This window comes from Buceros rhinoceros, unplaced genomic scaffold, assembly GCF_000710305.1.
Source record: "Buceros rhinoceros silvestris isolate BGI_N320 unplaced genomic scaffold, ASM71030v1 scaffold6810, whole genome shotgun sequence".
Taxonomy (NCBI): domain Eukaryota; kingdom Metazoa; phylum Chordata; class Aves; order Bucerotiformes; family Bucerotidae; genus Buceros; species Buceros rhinoceros.
The window spans coordinates 104,443-122,746 of NW_010390125.1; the positions used below are offsets into that span (position 1 = coordinate 104,443).

Here is an 18,304-nt window from a genome sequence, read left to right on the forward strand (position 1 = left end):
GCTCTTCCCCCCGACCCCGTCCTTAAATTTCCCCTCCAGACATCACTGGATGCCTTCTGCTTAACCTTCCCTTTGTATGTTTTCTGGTCTGTCTGTTGTTTAGTATTGATGTATGCTGATAAATGACCACTTACCATATTCTGCAGCAGACAGCATTTTAACGGTGGATGGAATTAACCCTGTTCTTTTGTACAGTATTTAGGGACATAAGGAAGGAAAAATGGGATTTGATACACTTGTTATTTCCTTTTATTTTTGAGGCAGATCACAACAGGTTTTAATTTGTAAAAACAATTTAAAAATTATCAAGGGAAAAATAACAATTTGTATTTATATAAAATATTTACAAAACCATGTGTATATTTTATACAAGAAAGTACATTTGCTACTGAGGGCAGAAGGCAGTGGGATGATGAGCTGTCACTGTAGCATCTGTATTCATTAACCATACAGTAGCTTTTTGCTATTCATTCAAAACAAGTAAGAACACAGAAAGAGGAAGGAGTATCTAAGTGCAAGAAAAAGGCTGTAGGGTAAAGGAAATTAAAAAAGTCACCTGGAGAATTTCACATGCTTACAAAGATGACAAAAAGAATGAGGTGAGCTTCTATAACTTGGAGGTGTGATAACTCGAAAAATTTTCTAGATGTCAACAGCTGGCAGAGGCTTCCCCCTCCTCAGCGGTAAGGAGGTCAGCTCTACCTTGTGAAAGTGAAAATGGATTTTTGTGTAATGAAGCAAACGCTGCATTCATCAACCATTTAAATCAAGTTTTCCATTCAAAACCTATTGATTTTAAAGCTCCGTTAGCCAAAAGTGCACAGACTCTTAAATGTTTTGAGAATCTTAAAGGGCAACAAGGAAAAAGGTCGATAAAAAATAATCTCTTTATGCGGTTTGTATTTTAAAAGCTTCTACAACAAAATTAATAATGGTTGTAGTTGGCTGGATAATTCAGACTCAATAATATATGCTAGAGACTTTAATAAAACAAATAAACATATACATGACCTACTAAATTTCAGAGGGAAACTGAAAAAAAAATAGAAGAAAGCATCATCATCTGTAGAGAAAAACACAAGCCATTCCATAGTGGTCATCATGCCATGGAAAGCTTCTTGATCACAAGTTGCCGTCTAAACACAGCTAAGAGAAAAGCTTTGAAAATATGCAAAACCTTCCTGAAGTGCCTCTTCTGATGCCAGCTCTTCAGAAAAAGACTTTTGTCTGAAGACTTTTGTCTGACAAGGCTTTTATGTCTGAAACTACCCAGAGCTCACTGGGACCCCCAAAGATTCAATCTTGGTATCAGGTCTCCCTTACGAAATATTGTGGCCTATGATCTCAGGCTCCCTGATGTTGTTGTGGCGATTTCTGCAGCACGAGACCTCAGCTACCCCAGCCTCTCAGGCAGGATGGTCTGAGCCAGCCTCAGCACCATCCTGCTACCTCTGAAGACCCCACAACAGTCATCATGTTATCAAAGATTTTAGAGTGAGTGGAGGTTCTGCTTCTCTGGATGTGATAAAAGCTTTGCTATTCTCATCAAATATTAGACGTAAACTCCCATGAGGAATCCTGGTTGAAAGCCAGCTTACCTAGTAAGATCAACATTATTGCCCAGGATACATCACTCCCTTTCACATGCTAGGTAGGAGAAACGATGTGCTCTTTTCAACTGAAATACAGCTCCTGTTTAGTATCTACATATCTATTTAAAATCAATATTACTTAAAAATGCTCTGTACTTCCATTAAATATAGAGTTTTTGAGGAAAAGTGATGTAAAAAAGACACAAAGAAAGGACATGTTCCAAAAGGAGAGAAATGGGTGCCTGTTTCACTTACCATTTTCTCCAGCAGGTACTGTTACAGGATGTGTTGGCACAGTATCAGAATTCACCTTTCCATTCTCAAATGTATCATTTTCAGTTTGCTGCAACTGCCAGTTGAGGCCAAATAGATGCATTGCTGGTGGTAAAGCATACAGGTTATTTGATGCACTTAACCACAATGACAAATCGCACAAATAAAGGCTTTCCACGCGTCGCAGCAGAATAGCAACTCGTACATTAAAAAATTAAATTACAGGAACAAGCATTGACAGACTAATAGTTCAACTTTGCAATGGCACTAAGCAATTACTACCACTGTCCTTTATTGATACAGTGCTTTTGGTGAATACAGTTGACAGAAAGCTCACCAGTCTCATTTTGAGTCTTTTACCAGTCCCAAATCAATGCTCAAAAGAATAGACAGTAATTATGTCCTTTTCTCTTTTTTCATTTTTGATCGTTCTGAAGAGACAAATCATTTAAGTGAACTCCTAAATGACCTACTAAAATAAATGTTTTCACCAGCAGATGGATCCGTTCTGATTATCCAGAAAGGGAAAAGAAACAATACATGAGGAGAGGAAGGAGGGTGCTGTGGCTGTTGCAGGGCTAACTTAAAACATGAATGCTCCCTTTTCATGCTGTCACCAACACTCTGCGCAGCCTCCAGTTTTGTGCCCCTTCCCCACACTGGTCTACAGAATGAGGCCAAGATCATTAGTAGAGCCGGAGACACTGGGGCACTTTGCTCTGATAATGATAACGCATAAGCTAGGTTTCTGAACTCTCCACAAACATCTTTATTACAAAGGTGATACCATGTTAAAAAGTTTAGCTAAGCTAATTATGAAAAGACAGAGTCAACCTTCCACGGTTTTAGGGGAAACTATTTAAGGAACTTTGGTATCCCCAGGTATTAATGAATGAACCCCCTGCCTAAACTTTCAGAGCAAAAATATGGAAAAAAAAACAACCTTAATGCTATACTATGATACACATAACATATGCAGTTTCTTGCTATCTGTGGTGTATTTCTTCCTTTTCCAATGACTGTATGATTCCACCAAAATTTTTTTTTATTATAATTACTCTAATTTGCATTTGGTATAACATTGGTTTGTGCATTCCATGACAGCAGTTATCTCCAAAACTAAACCAGTCTTTCAGTGCTATGGGGTAATAAAAATACACTGGAAAAAGAAAAGCTGTAATAATGTATTTTAACTATTACGTGGAAATGCAAAATATAAGGAAGATAATTCACTGTATCTTGTTGCTCCTGCTCCTTCTGTTTCTGAAACAGATCACTGCTATAGTAGTCAATGTTATTAATTTATTTATTCCTTCTATTCAAATGACAAACAATTCTTTATTCTTTTTGGTCTCATCTCTGATCTTTTAACCTCTCTGTACTTACCATGGCAACTCATACTTAAGATGAACAGGCATCAGTGGAAGTTTAGTCAGGCAGACAGCAAACTGCAGAATTAAGACCCTTTCTGACAGGTCTTTGCCTTAAACCCTCTCCCTTACCCTCAACAAAACAAAAAACCAGAATGCAACCAAAGACCTATTACTGAATGCTTCAAAGACTGAAATCCTCACTATAGATGACATATCTCTTTGTTCCAAGTTTCTGACTCTACTATTACTCTTCTTTCTCAGACCTTAAATTGCCTGTCAAAGCCTGATAATGTAGAATGTTCCTTGACCCTAAAACCTTATTTCTTTTTTCCTTCCCTCTCATCTCTTGTTAAACCATAAATCCAACCATCACCATTTTTGGCACATCACTAGAATTAGCCATTATTATTTTGGCCCTACCTCCGTGGAAATTCTTATTTATGTATTAGTCATCTGATGATTGTATCTGTTTTAACATATTTCATCAAAATCCCTGAGGTCAAACTCTACTGTCTGTTATATCAGTTCACTTCACTGGTAGCAATGAAAGACTGCAAATAGCTAAATTTTTCATGATTCAAACCCAGTACATTTCTTGTCTCCAATCTGAGTTCTAAACCACCTCTCCTAACTTTGCTAGCTTCTTATCACTTTTAATAATCTTCAGGAGAAAAAAAGAAAGTGACATTCATTTTGTAACTCTAGAAGCGCATCCCTTCCAAACACGACTTAGAACACCATTAACAGCTCTGTCTGCTGGTGAACATGCTGTCTGTTGTCTGCTCTGTACACGCACTGCGCCTCTTCATGCTGCACTGGGAGATCAGAAGGGGAAGCTCTGGCATGACCTTCTAGCCATTCCCTCATAATTCAAAACAGCTGGAATTCGAACTCTTCAAAAGGAAGGACTGTGGGACCTATATTGACAACATCTCAAAGAACCATAGTTACTATGAGATAAGTGACAATTGCTTTTTTGTGTGTGTTTGTACTGGTGTGAGTTCCACTGTAGTTCACTGTCAAAAATGGTAATAGTTACACCACTCAAAAATACTATTGCTCTCTCAACTTTGACACTGAACAAACTAGCATCAAGCATCAAGTTCAAATAAACAACGTCTAATAAAAATGAACAGATGGATACATGCAGCTGTTTCACAGATTTTTATATCAGAACATTTTTGAAGCAGGCAAAAAATGTTGCTTGACAACTCCAATGACAACCCAGAACTTACAGTGTGTACTAATACCCTAAATAATTCAACTATGTAATCTCTCTGAGACAGCAGTATGGAGTTTAGAGAATTCTCCTTTCACTACAAACGAGTGAGAACAACATGAAAGAACGAAGCTTGTTGATACAGGATCAAAATACAAGGCACAATTTCTTTAGAGACGGGAAAGTTTAAGAACATGGGTAAATTGACTGATTAAGACAAATTCAGGCACTATTTTGTCGATTAAGATAGGTCTTTTCTCAGTCAGACATCTATATTAAAGCAAACTTAAAGCCCTTATCAGTGTTATAAGAACAGTGAGGCAGCTGTTAAAAATTCCAGATGCTCCATGAGTCTGATAAGGGCACTTGGTACTGGTAACTGCACACTGAGAGTGCACCTTAGCTAGGGGTCTGAGACCTTCAAGCCAAGTGTTATGAAATCGTTCTGTATTTCCAGAGGGGGAATGATGCAGGCAGACTACAGTGCTGTACATGATTGATTTCCTCAGGTCTAGGAAAGGATGAAGACCTTCTTCCACCCTTCTGATGGGGATGTAGAAGTTCAATGCCCCTATCTGTTTCTATTATGTTCACAGAAATAGTAGATTTACTTCTTTCTATAAAAAGATTTATATATAAAGCAAAATATATTTCTCTATTCTCAGCTGCTATTTTAGTCCTATACCTAATGTAAAGTGGTTTCTTAATTTTTGGATTGGAAATTGCCTGTCAAGCCATTCATTTGGCATTTATTTGGTGTTAGACAGTGACAATGAAGACAAGAGACCCTTCCCAGAGTAACAAGTTCTGAGTCTGCTAAATCTCTAAGAGTACTAGCACTGGAACAACTTTCAATACTGGCATATCCTTGATGGCAGCAAGGACTTGTCTGAGAATGACAGATGCCTCTAACCAGAAGACACAAAGTCTGTGATAGTGATGGACCACAACAACTCAATCCAAATAACCCACAGCTGCAAGCATGGATAAACCCTCAGGGGATTGGAGAAATGAAGAGTCGTCACAATTCCAAATGTGCCCAAAACCTCTAACAAAAGCATCCTTCTACTTGTATCAACACTGGGCTGATTGCTCCCATTGTGGAACAAGGTAACTTTGAAGCAGAGAAACAGATGGCGATATCCTCTGCCCAGTCTGCTGTTTCAGTCCCCATCTCTATTCTGCAAACTATTATCTAGCTACCAACAGCTATTCCTCACTTGATGGAGATACGACAACATTTTACCTTGGGACTGACATGAGTTCTCTAAGCTACTACTGGCCAAATTATCAGCATTATGGCCAGCCTTTAGAGGGTGGTGACAGTTTAAACGGTGAGGACTCCATTCCCTATAACAGAGTGGGAAGGAGAGTCATCAGAGGAGGAGGTCCTCTAGGATTTGTGTTGCTCTTGGCTTGAACACAGCACCAGCGTCTGGGTGGTGCTCATGGATATTGGCTAAATTCTCTGAAACAAATCTCAAACATACAAGCAGTAACCAAACTAATGGCTTTTGCATCATGTGTCATATCTCCCCCCCCTTTATATTTCTGCAAAGCAGAACATGTCACATGGACCAGGATATCCAAAAGATTTAGAGTTCAGATTAAAGGAATGCAGTTATACCTACAGTAGCATTGATGTTAACACAAAAACACTATAATTTGTTACAAGCTATCAGGTAATCTTACCATCTGTCACCACACGGTTCACTGAAGGGTTTCTGAACCACTTTAAACTGCTTTTTCAAGCTTGGTTGATTTTACCTTTCACTCTGTAACTGAGGTCTAGTTATTTTTGGTTTGTAATGGGTCTACAAGGCCTTCATTTCCACTCAATAATTAAAATTGCAACTAAGAATACATTTCACAGCAAACGCTTGAAAAAACTATTATGACTAGTTTACACAGTGTAAAATATTTTACAATAATCTGCTTCAGAAAGGAGTTGCTGCTCTCAGGCCATTTCATTCTTTTAACGTTGCTAGCCCATTTGTTGTGCATGCTCCTTTTTCCAACTAGTACTGCTGTGCTTTATGCATTCTCTTTACAAGGTATTTGTTCTTCAGCAAACACAGTATATTATCACTTCAAAACCCTCTTCGAGACTTTCTTCAGCAAGCCAAAAAGAAACCAGTCCCTTTATTACTAGGCAGTAAAAGAGATGGATAATTTATGTAACTGTGTGGCAAAACTAGACCCGTGAGAGCTGACAACTACCTACTGCATTCGACTGGGGAGTGCTTTCCCTTTGCTGCCTTGCTCACTAGCTCAAAGCTTTCTTCTGATGAAGTTATGAGAGGCACAGAAAAGAAATGTAACCAATTTATGCAGCTGTCTCTCCATTTAGCAAAAACTGGGCTCGTCTGGATTTTTTTTTCTCCTCATACACATGAATGGTAAGACGATAGGGACAGCTAGCTGATAAAGATATCAGACAAGTGTTAGTGTTCTCCAGTATCCAGCATGTAGCTCTGAAAAAAACTCCAACACTTTGGATGTAGATGTGAATATACATACAATGCTGGGGTTTATGACTGCTATCAGAAAGAATACTTTTTTTCTTTGAGCGGTGCAAGTGAAATCATTACAGATGCAGGTGATAAGGATGAACAAGCAAAATCATATACATATAAGCAGAGGCTTTATTCACAGATGTAGTCCTACAGTAACTGGAGAGGTAATCAAAGTTTGAGAAGTACTGATCAGAAGTGCCACTTATTGAACAGCCTCCATTCTGAATTTGGCAAACTTGCTTTCCGCAGTGAAAGAATTCTAAAGGTGACACAGTGTATTTCAGAGGAAGGAGAATTCACAGAAAGGAGGATTCTTTTAAGTAGAAAGAAGCAGAAATGGAGTTGCCTGAATTGGGAAATAGACTTCCAACGTTCCTCTTGAATAATGACAGATGAAAAATTAACACTAGACACCAGAAAGTAAAACCACTGGCTATCTCGAAGTGGGAAGCATCTCCCCAAGACCTCTGGAGATAAGGCCTCTGGTGTATGTTCTATAAACATAAAGAACTTGACACTGTGGGTAAAGTTGACAAGAGGAACTGAATGATGTTGCAGACCCTCCCTCCTTTCTCCCAAACATTTTACAAGCTATGGTAATCAAGTCTTATTATTCATGAAGCTTGAAGATGAGCTTCTTGCTAAGATATTGAACTCATCTTCCGGGACTGCTACCGGTATGTATTTCTGGGTGCTGGTTCTTTCAAACCATGATTTACAAAATTGCTTCCCTAGAATTAATAGAATAATATATATGCACACTTGCACATAAGGAAAAGTGAATATCATTTATATTTAAAGCAATGCAAAAAGATTATAATTTAAACTAAGCAAATGGCAATTATTGCTCAATCTTGTTGAAGGATTATCTTCTAGTTCATCTCCCTGTTGGCAATACATTTTCAAATGAAATAGTTGAACACTGAAGTGGTTTTTAAAATCATCTCCCATATATTTTTCTTGCAGCTATAATTAGAATCTAAACCTATTTTATTCTGAAGGACCTGGAGTGGACCAGAAGATGTGCAAATCAACTGTGAGTGATTTGCATTCGTTTGCTTTTTTCTAAGATAATAGAATGCCTTGGACGTTGCTGCAGATCAAATAGTGAATTAAAACTAGTTAATTAAATTTTTAAATAAAATGAATTAAAAGCTAAAAAACCAAGTTCTTTACTTATTACAGTTTTTCTCAAATCAACTAAAAGCCTGTTATTTCTAAATTTAAAACAAATTAAAAGTATATGATTTTGATCATTCTTAGAAGTTTAGCCTCTAGGAGCATCATACAAACATTTCTGAACCTATATTCTGAATGCAAAACTTTTCAGTATATCATTATATGAAAATTTTAGCAATACTTATCAAGATCAAAACAGTAATTGAGAAAGTGTGCTCTTTTTCCTTTTATCCCGACCTGTTGAATGGGTCCATTGATTTTACTGTTTCACCTGCAAAAAAATCCAACCTTCACACTTTACATCTTTTTGTCTTGGAAGATTTTAATAAAGAATTAACAAACACATCACAATAAATTGCCTAAAAATACACCTATAAAGATATATCAGTTATCTACTATGTATAAACTTACTTTCTTCGCCCCTAATCAAAGATGATAATATGCCATTTTAAAGTACTGTGGCATTTGAACTGTTAAAAATGTCATGTGGTACTCTCAATGTAACTGTTTTTACTACATTCACCCCAAAACGGAACATTTAATCCTCTGAAAACTCATATGGTTGGATGTCTCATTTTAGTTGCCAAGCCAGGGACTTTTATATAACATGGTCTAATTCTGTCAACAGCATTATGTGAGACACATTTGAAGCTTAAGGGAGAATCTGTTTCTTAAAACAGAAATAAAGATCATTATTCAGTAGCCTCTTATTTAAATAAGAGGTATCTGTTAGGTGTTGTTTCAGATTTGTCCATTTATTCTGATGATTCTCCAACATTACCCGTTACATAATAGTCTCCAGAATTACCTAAACAGTCTTTAGTTTTATCCTGGGCTTTCTCCTGAACGTAGCTTTTTTTTTTCTTTTTTCAGATACTGCTGTTCACAGTTAACAAGATGGTGAAAAATCATTACAGGTACAGAAATGATGGGGAAATACATAGTAGATTGCTGACTCCTTTGAGACAAGCACTGTTTTGCCTCTTTTAGTTCATACAAAGGCATGAAAAACATTCCACAAATTCGGGGTTTCTATCTAATAAAGTCGTAATCAATGATTTTGTTCACAAGTATTGTGGGGAGAAAAAAAATTTCCCCTGATTTATGCTTTTCAAGACTCGGTTAAGACTGCAGGATAATGACTTTTCTGTATTCCTTCAGGCATTTCTTTACTCTCTTCCTTCACAATCTTTAATTCCTTCCCTTTCCTCTGTTAAACTCGCTTTCTGGGAAAGGGCCGAGTCTGAGGTTTGTGCTTATCTATTTTAGTTTTTTTTCCACAATTCCAACAGTAGTCTTGCTTTGAGTGACATCCTTTAGATTGCAGCCCTCATATAATGGAAGTGTTAAGAACAATGCCAATGTAACTTCTCAAAATTCATCGGAAACATCTTAGGCAAGAGCATCAATGATGAACTATTTTTATAGTTCAAAAGCCTTATTTATGGAAAAAAAAAACCAAACCCCCAAAACCCCAAACCCCACAACAAACCAAAAAACCAAACCCAACAAATTCCCACAAATCTCTTGAGGGTTATAATAATGAAATGGAACTATCTGGTCATGCATAACCCATTTGCATGTTGATGACATAGAGAAGTGCAGTCTGATGAAAAGATTTAAGAACCTAAGGAAAAGAAACAGGGGCCAATTAATGTGATGTTCAAAGGACACACCAAGCTGGGACTTTATACTCTATAGTGAAATACTTGTGTTGCGTATTTCCATCTCATGACTGGCTAAAAAAGATCAAAGCTTTTTTATTCCGTATTAAGAATGACAGAATATTACAGCAAACATGCAATAAGGAGAAATGTAATAAGCTTTAATAAAAGTTGATAATAAGGTTTGATAAGAACTTTTGGAATGTTACCAAATCTGGAATGTAAGATGAAAGCATCTGCATGTAGAGTCTGTAGTGTGTTATTTGGAACCCCACAGAGCTAAACTGTGATTAGAACTCCATATTTTTCCATAAATTAGCTTTTGTTTTGAATTTCCTGCTGTGATCATATGCAAGTTGATTGAACGTGCAAGTCAACATATAGGTTTTCTAATCCTTTGCTGTTTGTTAGGCTTCATGATATCACTATTACAGCTGTCCACTTGTAGATCAAAGGTATCTGATCCGAGGCCAAAACAAAACAACCTATAACCTCTTTACAAAACTTCTTCATGGTGATTTAGATCTATCCGTAATTACCACTCACCTACCTGAGCTGTGCAATTATGTAGATGCATAAACCAACCACTACATGCAGATCAATTTGCAACTGCATTTACACTTAAATCCGTATTTAAAAACAGAATGGACATGCTGAGTTCACCATTAAAGAGGCCTTTTTACACAACACTGCCTTACCTCTATATCTCCAATACAAACTTGTAAGCCATTAGCTATTTGCACAAGCAAACAATCTTGTGAAATTCTTGGTTCAAAAAACCAAAGTCAGCTGAGTGATTGCAGTCATCCCCTCGCGGAAATCTCTCCACCACCTTCTGTTTTAGTTCAGTTCTTCACAGGGTCATAGCTCCTCACTACGTGGCCAGGAATGACAACTGCCTAAGCAGCTGTGTGTCTGGGCCAGAGACACACAGGAGGGACTGTCTACTAGATGGAGCATCCTTTATTATACAGTCATTAGAGCATTTTCTGTGCATTGGGATAATACACCATGTTCCTCTAGCGGCCTCACTGAAGTGAGACGTAGCTTTTATGAAACTATTCCTGAGAGCAAAGATATACTGTAGGTACCTGAAAAACACTACTAATAAAAAGCAACTAGAAAAAAAAATTACCATGTATGAGTTATGAAAGGAACCTATGACATAAAGACAACAGTACTGTTAATTATTTGTAAGGCCAGTGATTTGTTGGTTGCAAGCCAGATTGTAAGACTGTATTTTTTTAAGAGTTATGTAACCCTTGGGAAAAACAAGGTAGGATTACAGTTTCACACTCATTTTTTTTCCCCCTAAAAATAAAACTGGCCATGACACTGAACTATGACATCTTACAGGTGATACTAAGAATAGGCAGTCTTAGCTTTAAACCAGCACTTATAAAATTGACAGAGAAAACCAACTACTCCTTTTACTGTATGAAAAGGTATCAGATCAGTAATAAGGACATGTTCCAAAATTACCCTCTACTTTTGGCTCCAGCTGAACTGAAGTAACAACAAGGATTGTATCTCTCCTTTTCAAATGTGTGGATACCTCAATATCATTACCTCTACTTGAGATTACTAAAAGGAGGGAGAGAGAAAAGAAGCTGCTGGGGATCAAAAACTTGGCAAATAAGTTGAAAGATACATATAGAACTATTCCTTGGCAGTGTGAAAAGATTTTGAAGGAGTCATACGATGACCCACTGCCCAGAAAAAATGTGTGAGAAACTTGGCCTTTCAAAGATGAAGGAGAAGATGAAACAGATGAGTTCGGAGCTTTCACAGTGAAGATAAATTTATTGTAGCCAGTTATTGCGTTACTCCTTGTGAAACTCATGTACATCAGTGGTTAGGAAAGGGTATGCAGCTGGCTATTTTGAGTTTTCAATGAGTATTATTGAAAAAAAAATACTACTCTTCCTGTACCATAGTAATGGTAACTTAGAAGTATTTTTCCCTAAAAAACACAGGAAACATTTCTTCTCTTCTGTCTCTTCTCTTAAAGGTTTTCGGAGCTAGCTGATTTTCCAAATAGCTGATATTCATTTACAGTACCTAAACCTCTCCTATATTACTCCTTCTATAGCGTTCTTAAAAGAGATGCTTTTGGGTTATCCTGTGTAAACAAATACTGGCAAAACTACTCTAGTTTTGTTTGATTGATTTTATTCCCGAAGAAAATTAAGCATTTCAAAGGCAAACATCCTCAGCCTCCAAACAGTTGTAGCACATTTGTTCTTCCTGGATTATAAAACTACTATTGCTGTCATAAGTGATGATTCCTAAAAACCAGCATTTTTTTATTTGTGTTTTTGTGAATGAAGTTGTCTGAAATGGCATCAATATGAAAATGAAGGATCTCATATTTAAAGATTTCTTGTCTACTTCAGAGGACCTAACTTTCATCCATAATTAATCATTACAGTGGGGTAATTACACCTATATAAAACCCAGGTGTTCTTGCGATCTCAGGCACAAATGTAACATCAAATGATACTGCTCAAAGTAAGTTTGGGCACATATAATTGACCTTGTTATTCTAAAGCGCTTATGTATGGAGAGGTTTACCAAAATCTCATCTAAATCAGACATTTCTAACAGCACGGATTTTTTAAAGCGTTCAGAAAGAGACACCAAGCAGTTCTCTTCATAGAAAAGATTGCAATTTATAGAAAAGATGCAATTTATACACAAAACTACTGGTTTTAATGCATGTATTATAATTCACTTATCACAGCAGACAGCACATGTCTAAGGGCTAGTTTCTTTCTTCACAGACACGGGATGGAAATGAATGGAAACTACCAGCAAGAAAGAGAAGACTGTAACCCTGTGTCCACAATAACTTCAGTAATTGCCTGAATAATGTAATCTCTGCTTTGCAGAATCTCTTAAACATAACCATACATTTGAAATATTTCATATGCTTACTTACTACTTAAATATAATACATGTTTACCTGCATTAATTACATAAGAACTACATCTCTAAACTAAAAAAAAGTAGCCGGCGTAATTTAACTTACTTTCTCATGAGACTGAAAAATTGCCACTATCCAGGAGTCTGCCAGAATATTATAGGAGGAGAGCAGAAGAGCCCACATAACATGCTTGCAAGAGATTTCAGTATTCCTGAAAATTCCACCCAGAGTTTGTAAAACGAGCGTATTGCATCACAGTGTGATGGCAGAATCACACCGTGTGGGACATATGGACAATGACATCATGTCTTCTTGAAGTTTATTAATATACCTGCTAGATTGCCAGGATTACTGAGTTTCAATTTGCTCCACTGGGCAAAAGTGGAAGAGTGACAGGACTATTGCCAAAAACCTTGCGATAAATCTCAATTAGAATACAAGCCTTTTGCGGAGCAGAGGTGGGTATGCTCCTTGACAGATTAACTTTTTTAATCCCTTGAAATCTTGTCAAGTTAACCTCCTGACTGCCAATTACATGTTCCTACATCCTTCTGTGTGAGGATTATCTTTCTCAACGAATGTTTCGCTCTCAGAGCCACTAACAATAGTAGCATGTGACATCCACAACACCAATCAAATATTAATGCTGTGCACTCCTGAAATAGTAAATATTATACTATGCTTTGCACTTAGTCTGAAACACAGTAACAAGATCTTTGCTTTAAAAACATCAACCAAAGGCATTATCCATAACAGTATTCTTGCAAGAGACAATAAAATATATTTAATGCTCAATCTTCCAGACACAGACGTTCAACACATTTAGATTTTGTACTATTATTTCAAAAAAAGATGTTAAAAAACACTTTCAGTCCAATTCAGTCCAATAACGTGGCGAAGCATAACAACTTCATTTTCTGACTTCTCTGTCTCCCAGTTTCGAAAGAAAAAGCATGGTAAACATAAAAAATATTTCCACATTAAGTATGCCATTTACAAAGCACAAGTCGGAAACGACTGAAAGGAGTTGCCTGAACCAATGTCAGTGAGGCATGGCCTACAAATAGCAATTATTTAGCTTTTACTGTTCTGTTTTTAAAGATTATGAAGTACTGAAATGGAACCAGACTTTGAGGACTTTCCTAAGGTCCATGCAGGATGCTAAAATCCTTTAGAAATTTCAGGAGGTGGTTTCTACCTGCTAAATAATTGTGCTGTACTTCATTCACCAGGTGTATGACCACATGCTGAAGACCTATCTGAAGAGAATATACACCCTTTGGTCCTGCCTTGTAGTTAGACCACACACCTGCTCTTCCAATCAGAGAAGAGCAACATGTGGCACTGATGTCTAAAACAACAGGCAAGCAGATTATGACAGGTGCAGAGGAGAGCTACGTACACTGGGGAGGGACAGCCTTACACACCGTGTTGCTGTCGGAAGTAGCCAGCTTCTGGCTGCCCATGACATCTGGAGCTGAGCAAGACCTGGAAACGTCCTCTCTAGACAGAAGCAAGACCACCATGTACCTAATCCACAGCTTCTTCGAGAGGTGACTCCCACCAAGCCTGAACGGATTCCAGAAACCTTTAATTTGGGAAAAGAAAGGGTGCTGCTCCCTCCAAATGCCCTAGAGACACCCAGAGCCTTCCCCAAAAGCCCCATGGATTGTTAAAACGAGAAGCTGCCTACAACCTTTAAAGGACTGATGTACTTTCTGTAGTGCTGGAGACACTGGCTGTCTTCACAGCTCCAGTCACAGGCACACACTGAGCCAGAACATGAGACATTGATGCGGTTCTCCTAAGTGCTTGGTGTGATCAGACAACACTAAGAAGCCATGCTTAGATAGCTGATATGCTATGTCAGAAAGATTCACAGAAGAGAAGTTTTACTGCTGTAGATTTTTGAATACATTGTGAATGTCCATTTGGTGAACTGTAAAATCTCAGAGCACTTCCTTCAAATGATGGCAACAGTCAATGAGGAAAGACGAAGTATTTCTGATTTTTTTTTAATCTTTTTTTAAGAATCAGATCTGTAAATGCCTCTGATTTGATGGAAAGAGAAATGGGGTAGATTGTAAGTCTTGCAAACTAAAAATCTGCCACATATCTACAGAGAGGGAACAGATTTCCAACCCACAGATCTCAGTGAAGCTCCAGTCACAGCTAAGCACAGCCTAGGGAAGCAGACAGAATTAGGGACAGAATATGGAAAAACGAAAGTTCTTGATGTAACTCTCAGTGACAACAGCATTACAACATTCAAAATTAAATGCAGGTCATCTTTCTATAAACACATAATGAAAGTAAAGTTGATTAATGGCAACTAAATACATTCTTCCTCGTGCCTGTTAATTATGATACCTATGCTGGGTATTGTAATAAAAATTCCATTTAAATGGCATTATTAATTAAGTTGTTTTCCTCATTCCTGGCAGTAATTCAGCTTTACAAACAGCTGAATATTGTTAACTTGACATTGCAATCAAAAAGAAGTATTACATTGTTCTTTATTGATAAAATAAAATAGATTCCTTTTGATTATAGGTATATTTAGTTATTGCTTCAGTCACAAAAAATCAGTTCTATAACTGTCACAGTTGTGAGTCCATTATTTTTGAGAAGGGTGGTTCTGCCCTGCTATGACTTCTGCCACTGAGCCCAACAGGAAAGGAAACTGGTCCTCTGCAATCAGGGTACAGATGTGAATGACAACAGCTGTCACACTAAAACCTGAGTAATGCGGGAGAATCACAGGCAACAAACTTGGAAAGAACGCTGGGGACATGGAGAGTTAACCTCAGTCTGAAGAAACAGTTTTTTAATTTTTAAGGGTTACTTCAAACACACCTGAAGGGTAGTTAATTGACCCTCAGCTCTAATTTTTCACACCCTGTCAGTCTCCTCCAATGATGAAACTTGTTCGCTATTGTTCCTGGCCACCTCCTCCTTCTCTTTCTACTTAAAACATCTCATCTTAAGCTGCTCTGTTATTATTCTCAAAAAAAGTTTTGAGATAACTCTAAAGTTAGGTGTCTATTATTAGAAATCTACTAGCATCGAATTTTTTAGCTTACTTTAAATTTCTTGAGATGATGATAAAACAGTAACATTTTCAGATGGACAGAAAAAGCACAAATGCACAATATAATAACCACAGAATAAGCACAATGTATCTGTTCTTAAACAAATGTGGAAAATATTAATTACTTGTAATTATCAAACATGGCTTTTAAGCCTGACATCTCTTTTCCATTCATGCTTCATTTGCAATTTGTGTTATGACTGTATGGTCATCTCCGTGTCATAGCAGAAGAGCTATTTTTTCTATTGTTTCTCATAGAATGAAATATAAACTAAAATAGATGTTTCCCAGAAGATATTTCAGTTGTTAAATCTAAATATTAGCTTTCTTTTCTATCCAAAACAGATTTGCCTAACTGTTCACAGCAAGCAGTAGTGATAAAAATATTCCTATTGCCTTCTTCATTCAGTAAAATTCCTTTTTTTCCCCCTCCTACAGAAGAGATGTCCTTCTGTTATCACTGATATTTAAATATTTGCTTTAACAGAAAGAATAATTGGCTGGTGTATATTCTTGTCGTGACCATTCACTGCAGAGCTAAGGCTAACAAAATGATCAGTCCCAAGGTACACAAAGGGAAAAATGCTCAGCAGACTTGGAAGTATGGCAGATTGTTGTGAAGAAGTTGGGACAACGGAGGCCTCACTGAATAGGTCAGATCTCACTGTGTATTCAAGGAATGTTGTATGCCCACACAGAAACCTATTTAGTAGACATAAGACAATACTCAGGCAATCTTTCACAGGCAATCTTTCAGTGTACAACTCTTCAAGCGCAGCTGACTGCATCTGGTATTGTGTAATTCCAGCACTGACTGAGGAAAACTACTCGCCTCTTCCGCTCCATGCACAGCGAGAATGGCGGTAACTTCTTACATTGACTGTCCTGGTTTGGGTTAGAACAGAACTCATTCTGTTCAGTGATTTTACTTTCCAGCTCAGTCTCTGCTAAGTGACTGCACTGTCTGAAGTTAACGGTGTATTTGTGCAGACAGTGTCTGCTGCTAGAAGTGGTAACGCCTGATGTTTACAGTTACTACCAGGGACTGGGATGCAGAAAGGTTGTACTTGCTCCTGTGGAGACCAAGGTCACTGCTAAATCCTGTGTGCGACGGTGGGGATGTGCAAAGTGAGGGACCACACCTGCAGGGAGGAGCAGACAGGACAGGTGACCCTGAGCTGACCAACAAGGTGTTCCATCCCATAGACATCATATTTGGTATAAAGCTGAGGGATCATGAGGGTCAAGCCTCCCTCTTCAGTGGCCAGTGCCCAAGGAGGACTTTGTCTGTTCTGTGTTCCATCCCGGTCTGTGCATTCCTGAATCCAGTTCTGGAATCCAGCTCCTGAATCCACCTCCCATCTGCTACTGAGTCCAGACTGAGACTTCCCCAGTGTCTTCCCTCTTCAGTGGCCAGTGCCCAAGGAGGACTTTGTCTGTTCTGTGTTCCATCCCGGTCTGTGCATTCCTGAATCCAGTTCTGGAATCCAGCTCCTGAATCCACCTCCCATCTGCTACTGAGTCCAGACTGAGACTTCCCCAGTGTCTGCCCACAGCATCAGTGGTGACAGTGATGTGATTGCCATCAGGAGGGTTGGGTTTGATACTGTTTTTTATATATTTGTATATATTTCATTTTATTGTTATTATTGTTTCATTAAAGCTGTTTTTAGTTTTCTTTTCCAATCCGCAAGTCTCTCTCTCTTAAGGGAGGTGTCTCTCCCTTATTCCCTTTCTCTTTTCCTTTGGGGAGGCAGAGGGGTTAACAGAATCTAGTGGCCAGCCCAGCCCTAATCCTTGACAATTGACTTAGGCAACATCACAGCAGTGCAATTGGCAACAGAGAAACAATTGCCAGAGCAATTCCTGGGGAAGAAAGAGGGGCCCTGATTCCCCAAATTCTCATTAATTTCATCCAGTTGTTTCTTCTTTCTAAAGAAGAAATAATTAGTACAGTACCAATCAGTATGTCAATATAGCTGGTCAGGGTTTGTGGTACACAACAACATACTGGAAACAACTTCTCCTGACTGCTGTAGTTCTCAGTGGATTTTTTCTGTTAGAAACAAACACCCAGGTACAACAAACTCCAACCCTTAATAAAACCATGTGTGGACAGAGAAGAACCCAAAAGGTAGAACCGAAGGATGGAGGTTACATATGAAACTTTGATTTGATGCCAATATTTGACCTAGGAGTTGCTCTACAAACCTTTCCTTTCATTCATTCACTGCAAATGACGGATGCTGAATGAGGCAGTAAGCTACGGGGAGGCGAAGGATAAAGTCCTGTTCTGTCTTGCACACTGTAAAGCTGGACTCCATTTCTGGCTCTCACACAAGACTCTCTGTACAAAGTTTAGGTAAAACTATTAACGTGTATATAGCAAGAGGTCAAACTAAAGCAACTTTATATTTTCCCACCCTTTCATGGCTTAAATTTAATACTGCTCTCCCTAGTCTTTCAAATAG

The 18,304-nt window shown here is 38.0% G+C and overlaps 1 protein-coding gene across 2 annotated transcripts in view; it reads right to left on the reverse strand.

The window, feature by feature from the left end:
• Positions 1-18,304, reverse strand: part of TENM3 (teneurin transmembrane protein 3) — a 120,028-nt gene that overhangs the window by 97,962 nt on the left and 3,762 nt on the right. For both annotated transcript variants that reach the window (XM_010136601.1, XM_010136593.1), the window contains exon 2: positions 1,848-1,970. In XM_010136601.1, coding sequence (XP_010134903.1) covers positions 1,848-1,970 — 123 coding nt within the window. The remainder of the gene's footprint in view (positions 1-1,847; positions 1,971-18,304) is intronic.